At 33.5% G+C, this 9,715-nt stretch overlaps 1 protein-coding gene across 1 annotated transcript; it reads right to left on the reverse strand.

Moving 5' to 3' along the window:
* Positions 1-36: 36 nt before the first annotated feature.
* On the reverse strand, positions 37-7,434 carry LOC134236320 (26S proteasome regulatory subunit 6A-A-like). Its single transcript, XM_062718495.1, has 11 exons — positions 7,358-7,434; positions 6,058-6,138; positions 5,835-5,960; positions 4,966-5,073; positions 4,645-4,707; positions 4,454-4,500; positions 2,783-2,873; positions 2,416-2,488; positions 2,081-2,290; positions 1,874-1,980; positions 37-187 (listed from the first exon to the last, which is right to left on the reverse strand). The coding sequence occupies exons 1-11, from the start codon at positions 7,397-7,399 to the stop codon at positions 38-40; spliced, it is 1,098 nt and encodes a 365-aa protein (XP_062574479.1). The 5' UTR covers positions 7,400-7,434; the 3' UTR covers position 37.
* Between the last annotated feature and the right edge of the window lie 2,281 nt (positions 7,435-9,715).

The following is a 9,715-nucleotide window of genomic DNA, read 5'->3' on the forward strand; positions in this document are numbered from 1 at the left end:
AAAGAGGAATTAACAAAAAGCATATATTTATTGCTCCCTACCTAACATTCATTTTCCTTGAGTGGATCTGTAGGATTCTGGCCCTGGCTTCCTCGTTGGGGTGAGGGAATTCTATTTTTCTGTCTAACCTCCCTGACCTTAGTAGAGCAGGGTCCAGAATATCTACTCTGTTTGTGGCAGCTATCACCTTGAAAAATAATCAGAATAATTTTTCCAGTATTCATTTGTTGTGAGCTTTCAAATTAAGAAAAGCATAAAGGTATGCTGCTTATTTTTAAACTTTTGATTAAACACAATTTAATTTAATGCAGGTATCTAATAATTAGGTCTTTCCACCTTTCTGTGGAAAGACCTCTTGAAATGCTTATGTTTCTTATTATTATTTTTCTTCCCGGACTTTTGAAACTGCAAGACTTATCGAAAACCTTTATAGGTCATCATATTGGATATTAAACAGGCACGTAGCATCGTTTTTGAAAGTGGGGGGGGCCAACCAGAGAAAAAATTTTTTTTACTTACCTGAAAAAGTTGACAAGCAAAAAAAAAAGGGAAAATAAAAAGTTGCCCAAACTCGAAAATCCTATTTCGTGGTGGTGGTGGTGGTAGTGGCCAACTTTTTCAAAGCCAACTTACTACCACTTCAAATTTTTTCCTTACAATCCTTGCTATCCCTATACTATGGTTATAAAGTGGGGGGCCAACCATCCCATCAATGAACATTTACTATCGTAAAGGTTATGTTGGGGAGAAAAGTGAGGGGGCCAGGCCCCCCCGGCCCCCTCGGGTGCTACGTCCCTGTTAAAAGTTATTCCAGTTATTTGATCATTGACCGCTTTCGAAGTTAATGCCCCTTTTGCAAGAAATGCTTGTTATCGCTACTCCTTCGAAACCGTAAACCGTAGAAATATGGAACCTTCACTAAAGTCTTTGACTAATTGAGAGGACTCTGGAATCAATTCATTGCAAAAGTCTTCGGTGACCCCTTCAATGAGTTATAGCCCCTGAAACTTTTTGAATTTTACAAATAATTAAAAATTTTCAAAACAAGAAGTCGTAGAGACATGGGACTAATTGCATAAGATTCATTGACCTTTGATCTTAAAATTGATTTAAAGGTCAAAGGTCAAGGTCATTCCAAAAATGAAAAATTTAGCCCTTTTTATATCTCTTTTGTCTTTTAACATATACTTAATGTCTGTGCATCATTAATATGTACTCTAAAAACAATTCGAAAGATTTCATTCTTGTTCCCTAAGATTAACCTTTTTAAAAGTTATTGCCCCTTGTGCAAAAAACCTTGTAATCGCTACTCCTCGGAAACTGTAGAGTGTAGAGACACCAAACCTTCACTAATGTCTTAAAGATCTTTAGGCATAACTTCACTGTATAAGTGCAAAAGGATCTGATGACCCCTTAAATGAGTTATCGCCCTTTAACCTCTTTCTACTTACTATCAAACCTTAAAACTTGAAAACTATAAGCTGTAGAAGCATTTTATAATTGCATTATGACCCTTGACCTTTGACCTTGAATATTTTTTCAAGGTCAAAGGTCAAGGTCATTTCAATTTTTTTTTTTAATTTTCATTTTTTTTCTATGCTTGATAAGAGTTTTGGTTTCTTTTTCATGGAATTTAATTTTAAGGAGTCGGATATAAAAACAAATTTGAAATTCAAAAAAGGTGGAAAGACCTCTTATTGTTCTTTGAACAATAAGTCTCCTAGTTTTCAGTTTTCACTTTTTCTGTCTGATTTACTTTAGTGCTTGGATCTGAAAGAATTAAGATAATTCAAGTACTACTTTTCTAAATATTTATCACAAATTTCATGCATCACTCTCCCATTCAGTGACAATGTTTATTTTATATAAATACCTTGATTTGTGCATTAGGCATGAAACCATCCATTTGGTTCAGTAACTCCAACATAGTTCTCTGAACTTCTCTGTCACCAGCCTTCTCAGAATCAAATCTTTTTGTTCCTATAAAACAAAATTCATCCATGGAATAAAGAAAATACACATTCACTGTTTCAATTTATCAATCATACATGTAAAACAAAACTTAAAAAGAATTCATTACCTATTGCATCCAACTCGTCAATAAATATGATTGCTGGCTGTTTTTCTTTGGCGAGGGCGAATGCATCTCTGACGAGTTTAGCTCCATCTCCAATAAACATCTGCACCAGCTGAGGACCAGCTAATTTGAGAAACGTTGACTTGGTCTGTGCTGCACAGGCTCGAGCTAGAAGAGTCTTACCAGTTCCTGGGGCACCGTACAGTAACACACCTGGAAAATAATGATGAAGCTAGTAAAAAAATAATCTGACTGAATGCTCATTTGAAATGTCATAAGAAATTTTATTGAATGTTAAATGTTTAAAAGCAATCAAATTTTCTTTGGTCCTTTCTTGCCTTTTGGTGGTTGAATTCCAAGAGCTTCAAATCTTTCTTTGTGTGTCATTGGTAACACTACTGCTTCGATGAGCTGAAAGTATTGAGAATTTATTGATGGAAATGTCTATATTTCTATATTATTTTATTCTCTGTACTGTATACAGGTTTATTTTTGCCCCGTGTTTTTCCCCCCCCCCCCCCCCCTTTCACACTTGAAAACAATTTTGTCCCGTTTTAAATTCGTGCAGTCATTGGGGTTTTAAAAAAAAGGAAATTATACTGTATTCTTTGAATTCGCCCTGTTTTAAATTTGCCAAAAAGAGGATAGGGCGAAAGGGGCGAAAATAAAATGGGGGCAAAATTATTTAGCGGAAATCAGGCCTACCTCTTGAATCTGTTTGTCAAGCCCACCAATATCTGAGTACTGTTCTGTGGGCCTCTCATCCACTTCCATAGCCTTCACTCTGGAGTCATACCTGTCAAATGATAAAAAAGAAACTTCATTTCAATTCCCTTACATTTCCATCACATAAAAATAAAGTGCCACGCCACAGCATGATATGCCCGTCAAAAAATTACAATTAACTTAAACAGTTTAGAGTGCAAGAAAATCATGTAAACCTTGATTCTAAAATTTCCATGATTTTTTCTATTCCTTAAAATATCTGTTTATCCATCCCCTGTGGTGTAGGCATTAATCATAACAAATTACATCATTGATAGATTTCTACTGGTTGTATTAGACCTTGTCAAATGCCCATCATATTAAACAATATCAAATTAGTCTTAACAACTTAATCTATACCAAATTAATGTTGAAAATAAAAGGCTGACCATCAAATGACATATGCTATTTAAACTGACCAGCAGGTCTTCTGTCTAATTCCCAAAGGATACAGATAAGAAGATGCTAGCTAGCCTTCCTACATTGAACTCATTAATCAATCTTTGACTGGATGCTTGTCTACTCATTACAAGAGATGAATGAATCTGCACTATCTACCATAAAATATTTTTAAAACATATAAAATACTCAATGATTTTTTTCTTTGACATTTAATGTCAATTAGGTTTTAATATGTGATTTCTTATGGAACATGGACATGCTGATTCCACCCCTATGAAATTAGTTTTTTATATTAATAATATTATATAATATCAGATTAGTTTATTATGCATATCAAATTAGTGTTAATTACTTTTCATCAAAATCATTTTAAAACTTAGGCTAGCCAACAAGAGCTATTTTTAATCAAACCAACAGGCTTACTCATCTGCCTAATTCCCAAAGGGATATAGATAACACAGATGCTCTCCAGTTAGCTCCTCACACTAAACTCATTAATTTCTCTCTAATTTGACATGCAATTTTCTGTTATCAAAATTCTTGACCAGTGCTTGATAATTACACTCATGGGAGACATGGGATTTCTCTAACATACATTATATTTGTTATAGATTGCTGTCAAGTATATGCTGAAAAAACTAAGTCATTTCTTGAATTAACACTTTTTTAATAAGGATACAACTAAATTTTTACATTTTTTAGGATTATAAAATTCAAAATTTAAAAGACTTAGTTTTTTAAAAAATTTCACCTAAATTAAAGGTCACAGTGACCTTGAAATAGGTCGCGACACACCTTCTACCCAAGATGTATACATTTGCCAAGTTTGATAGTTGTAGGTCTAATAGTTTGCTAGTTATGAGCTGGACAGGATTTTTCCATATTTGGCCATAGCATCTTAATTAAAGGTCAGAGCGACCTACTTTTTGCGCGCGACACACCATCTACCCAAGAAGTATCAGTTGGCATAGTTTGATAATCCTAGGCCTAATAGTATTGAAATTATGAGCCGGACACGAATGGACAGACGGACATGAAGCCTATAACATAATACGTCCCGTCTTAAGACGGGCGTATAAAAATGCAATGCAATGAAATGATATGTCTCTTGATTCTAATAAACTAATCACTGCACAATGCTTTAAAATTATATGTAATTATTTGTTGATGAAGTAGATTGATAAATAAATTGTGTGGTATTTTACTTACTCCTGAGGTAAAGTCTCCAAAATCAGGTAGGAATCCTTGTTAACACCCTAAAAATATTCAAAATAATTTTAAAAAATTTAACATTGCATGTGAATTTTTTTCCTCCTTCAAAATAAAATATAAATACATGTATTCCATTTAAACATGATTATGATAGTCTAAAAAGATAGTCATAGAACTGAGTTTCTTACCACAATATCTCCGGGACTCAATTTTTCTGGATCTACCAATCCTATGACTGGTAAGAAATATGTCTGAAATTACAGAAGATTCATCAATAAAAATAAATTTTACATAACCATGGTACAGTAAATTGCTGCCCGATCCCATTCACTTTATGTGAATGAAATTTTGTATAAATAAAAAAAAAATTAATTAATAAGAGTCATTGCTTAAACTTTATTAAAATTCTGACTTTTTCAATTCAAGTTACTGAAACAGGAATTATCTGAAGTTTCTTTGTTTTTTTTTTTTATGAAACGGGGAGCTTTGCCTCTGTAGATCCAAGGTACCTGTCTTGTGGATGTCTTTATCACAGCACATTTGCCCTTTCTCTGTGCATCGAGATCAATATTAGCTCCATCTTCCTCCCCACTGTCCTGGGGTTCCATATCCAGTAACTAGAATTTACCATAGAGAGAAAAGTCTTTGAATTTTGCTTCATGTAATGATCCATTAGTTATGTATTATTTTTTGAGAAATCTATTTTTTGAAAGTGAATGTACTAAAATTTTTGTACTAAACAATCACATCGAATCATAGGTAAGCTGGAGATTATAAAGGATACCGACACTTACACCAGGATAAAGCAGAATCTTAATTGTCCTGACTGCAGTGAGATGAGTTAAATATTTTTTTAATTTCTAATTTTTACTAACACCTAGTAGCATTAGAGTTTTCTGTTTGAAAAATTTGCTTTATAGATGCATTATTATTAGTGAATAATAAATGTTGTGGATTCTCTACGCTAAATATTTTAAATTTTACCATTTCCACTAGCACACTGTAGAAGTAGAATTTTCTGTTTGAAAAATTTGATTTACACATGCATTATTCATTGTTACATTATAAATGTTAGTTGATTTTCTGGGTCACCCTCTAAATATATATCCAAAAATTTACTTTCCAAAAAATCAGTATCAGTTTATTGAATCTTCTGTCTATAAAAGTTACCATTAAAATTTGTCCCCCAAAAAACTGTTCAATTTGGGTGTCTGATAAACATTGATCTTCAGAAATCAAAATAATTCTACAATATGAACATTGTATCGGCAAGACTGGTTAAAAGTAAATTTAAGCTTGTTGACATCTCCAGTCAATGAACTACAGGTACTGAAGGGATGTAATTTTTAAAGCTTGGGTAATCCAAAGCAATAATTACCTCAATAACATTTGATACCAAGTATGGCAGTGTTTTGTTGACTTTTATCTTCTCTGTGTTTTCTTTGATTTTTTCTTTTGTTGCTGTCAAGTCATGGTTTATCCTCAGAATTTCACTTTTCATAATCTGTAATCATAAAAAAAATTAACAAAAATTCAATATCATTTCTATAAATTTTCTACTTATAAATAATATATCAATAAAGGAGAAAATTAATATATACCTTGATCTCATTTTCAAGCAGTTTTGTCCTTGTAACAATTTCATCTGTGTTCAGCTTCAGAATCTGTTCACCTAAACTTTCCTGTCAAGATAAAAACAAAGCACATATAATATTATATATGATTTCTGGCCTTCTAAAAGTGTACATTGTACAACAGAAGAATGTATTTTTCTGTTAAAGTCATTTCAAATTTCTTTGCTGAACAGTTTCATCGAGTGGATTAAGATTTACCCGAAGATTCATCAACGACCTTAATGCAGAAGAAAATACTGTTTATACTCCCATATAAGTCAGTTTATTATACCCCCGGCTTAAAAAGCAGGAGGGTTTATAATCGGTATGTCCGTCCGTCTGTTAGATAGAATGCTCTATCGTTAAAATGATAAATGTCCTACAGACCCGGTTTAACGATAGAATTCGTTACCTGTATTCTCAGTGTAGAAAAATAAACACAGGCGATAACTCGTACTCAGTGCAATTACTATGAACAATCCAGAGAGTTCCAAATTTAAACATGGCAGGTAAATTTGAAGCAAGAAAATAAGTTGAATTGAATAAGTTGAAGCCGTTGAGAACATAAGTTGAATTTTCGTCTTTCTGTGAATTATTTTTTGATAAAAGGCATATACAATCACAAAAAGGTTTGTTACAATTAATTTGGAAGTTATTTTCAGTGCAAATCCTTTTGAATTCTTCAAAATCGTTTCGGAGTGATTCTGAAATTATTTGCTACATTACGAGTATATGGAAAGTATTCTAACTGTGGTGAGGGCTTGTCCCATACACAGTTAGATTATTCCAAGTATCCATCTGTCTGTCTGTTGTTACATTTTAGGGTACCTAATCTCGTATCCGCAACTCCTCTTTTACCACTGAATGAAATTTAATGAGAAATAATCCATTCAGGGAGACATCATACTATTTAAGATAAAAACGTGGGTGAATATGAATATGTCATGGATGGAGGAAATTCGGAAGCTAGTAACGTGAGTGAAAATGTCACACTCTCTTGGCTCATCGACGTACTTATCTATATTTATCGTGTGTTTCAACACTAAAGAGGTTATAAAGAACCTCAAATGACAACTAAATAATAAAATTCTGGATGTAAACGCACGTTCAATCACCATGACAAAGTGATTTTCGTGAGTAAAAAGATGGTTATTATAATTTGTAGCAAATAACATTAATTGTCAATAATGCCTCATTAAAACAAGATAAAATAACAAAGCAAGGATGCCATGTAGATATATATTTAAATATCTTTAAGTTATAGTGATAAACAGTACATAAAACGTACTTCTCCATCTTCCCAGATCGCTTTATCTTCGAGAGTCGCCATACTTGTGTAATCACGTGACAAAAGTAACTAAGGACCCAAAGACGTACGAGATTAAATATTTCCGGTAGTATGGATAACTCCATCGTCGCAAACCACGGCCAAAATGTACGATCCTCTCCTATTCTGGAGAGCTATATGCGGACTCCGGACCGTGGCTGGAGACGATGGGATAACTCTTGAAAATTCAATCTTTGAGTGCAACAATTTTCATTTTATACCTCTCAGAGGGGGGTCAGGACCCCTCCCCCTGGAATTTGCAAGGTTAAATTTTTATACTGAAGCAAGAAAAAAGACCGATACCTTAGACCCCCCTCGGAACACGCAGACCCCCACCCCCACCCCACCCCTGGTAAACACAAACTTATGTGAAATTGGAATGAAAAGTCAAAGGTTTGAAGCATTAGAAGTCAAACATCCCCCACACGAAATAGGTTTTTGAAAGTTTGGCGAGTTTCGGTTTTTTTTCTTGTCAAGAAATTTCTGGGTTGGATTTTTTTGGGGGGGGGGGGAGGGGCGGGCCGGATCCGCGTCTGGTGTTTCAAGGTTTTTTGAAATTCTCAGAAAGGTCGTTGTATAAGAATCGAAACTTTTGCCACAGATACCAATATTTAAAAATTAAATTCTATAAGGATTATAATTGTTTAAATCTTTATAAAGTATAAAATTCATAGCTATAACATATATCATACAGAAGCAACTTTTTCATGCATGGGTCGAGGACTTTTAAATTTTTTTTCGGGGAGAGTGGGTACTGGTCTTTAAACAAACGTGACTCTAATTACATTTGTTTTTGTTTAAGACAGAGTGTGGGACAGGTCACTTACCAGCTAAACTCTTGAGAGTCCCATGGAGGTTTGGATCCCTCCTCCCCAAGGATCCCAGTCACCCTACTTAGATCCTCGCGTGGGGGGGGGGGGGTATATTTAGGACAAAATGCTTTCTTTCTTATCTATGACTTTCCTTAAATTCTATGGTTAAAACTAAACGATTTAGATTCATTTGGAGTCTAGGCCATGCTTTTAATGTTGAAATATAATATGCTGACTTAAAATTGGTATCCTGCACTCAAAATTACCACGCAAATAATATAAAAGATTGATATACTAGTATCTAAGTATATTAATAAATATTTTATCATTTACATGTACAATTTATATTCTGTTAACGTATAACATATAATGCAATTTATAACTGTAATTTTAAGTAGTTTATTAAAATACCCACAAGATTTGTTTTCCTACAGTACACTTAATTTTGAAGAATTAAGCAATAATGCGAAGGAGGAAAATGAAGGGGGGAAAAGAATTTCTGTTGAAATCTGCAATATACAAATAACAAAAGATTAGTGTACATGCAGCGTTAGTTTATACACATTTCACGATTTTATGACCGCAGTAGAGTAATGAGTGAGGAGTAATTAAATCACGTGAGTATGATCTTTGAACATAATTCACCGATTGAATTCACAAAGTAGTAGCAGGTAAATGCGCTGCAGTCTTTCAGATCATTTCATATACAATTTTTCAGTAGAAAATGCTTTACAGGGGCCTAGAGATGACCAAGAATTGAGGTAAATATTCTAAACAGCCGTTTAAGCTGTTGTAATAAAAATATTTTTAAAGAATTGATTCAATTTCTCTAAAGAAGGTAGTGTATTTATGATATTCCCGCCACTTTCAAACGTTATTTTCGCTGGTCAGTGGTCAAACGACACGACTCCCAGATCTTCTTAGACAGTTGCATGTAGGTTTACAAGTAACACAATATAGTTTTATTCTATTTATAGTAATATAATTTTAGGGAAAATTGCACGTTTATGGATTACATGTGCATGTGTGTGACATGTACATGTGTGGTATATATTTATTGACTGTACATTCACAGGTTGATTTGGAACCACTTTAGCAATTTGAAGCAAGATCGCAAATGGGATATAACCATGATAACATCACGTTTGAGTCGTACATGTAATATGAAAAAAAGGACAAAATATATTCGCATTAGATGTTGCAAATATATATTAAAATTTGAAAAAAAAGAAAGAAGGCTTTCGGTAAAGAGCTTTCTCACATTCTCAAAAAGCAACAGTACTCATAAAATCAGTTGAAAACATGTAAAATTGATACCATTTACTAGTATTTCTTTAAAAACATTATCTCAGAACCACCCCCCCCCCTTTTTTCCAGAAACCTAGCAATGTCGCTTATACCATGTATACATCAAGACAGAATTGAGACAAAGTCACATTAATATTTTTATCCTGCCTAGAGGTAGAGCATGTTCTAGATTAATCGCAAAAACTGTTCTATAATTGGG

This window comes from Saccostrea cucullata, unplaced genomic scaffold (genome assembly GCF_032062105.1).
Source record: "Saccostrea cucullata isolate Sc308-1 unplaced genomic scaffold, CSIRO_AGI_Scuc_v1 ctg3453, whole genome shotgun sequence".
In the NCBI taxonomy this organism is placed as follows: Eukaryota; Metazoa; Mollusca; class Bivalvia; order Ostreida; family Ostreidae; genus Saccostrea; species Saccostrea cuccullata.

Bases quoted from the DNA above. Each gene is read 5' to 3' on its own strand.
- LOC134236320 (XM_062718495.1), bottom strand. From the start codon at position 7,399: ATGGCGACTCTCGAAGATAAAGCGATCTGGGAAGATGGAGAA. The intron at 5,961-6,057 runs GTATATATTAAT...TTATGATTACAG, and splicing joins TGCTTGAAAATGAGATCAAG to ATTATGAAAAGTGAAATTCT. The intron at 5,074-5,834 runs GTAATTATTGCT...GGTAAATTCTAG, and splicing joins TGGTATCAAATGTTATTGAG to TTACTGGATATGGAACCCCA.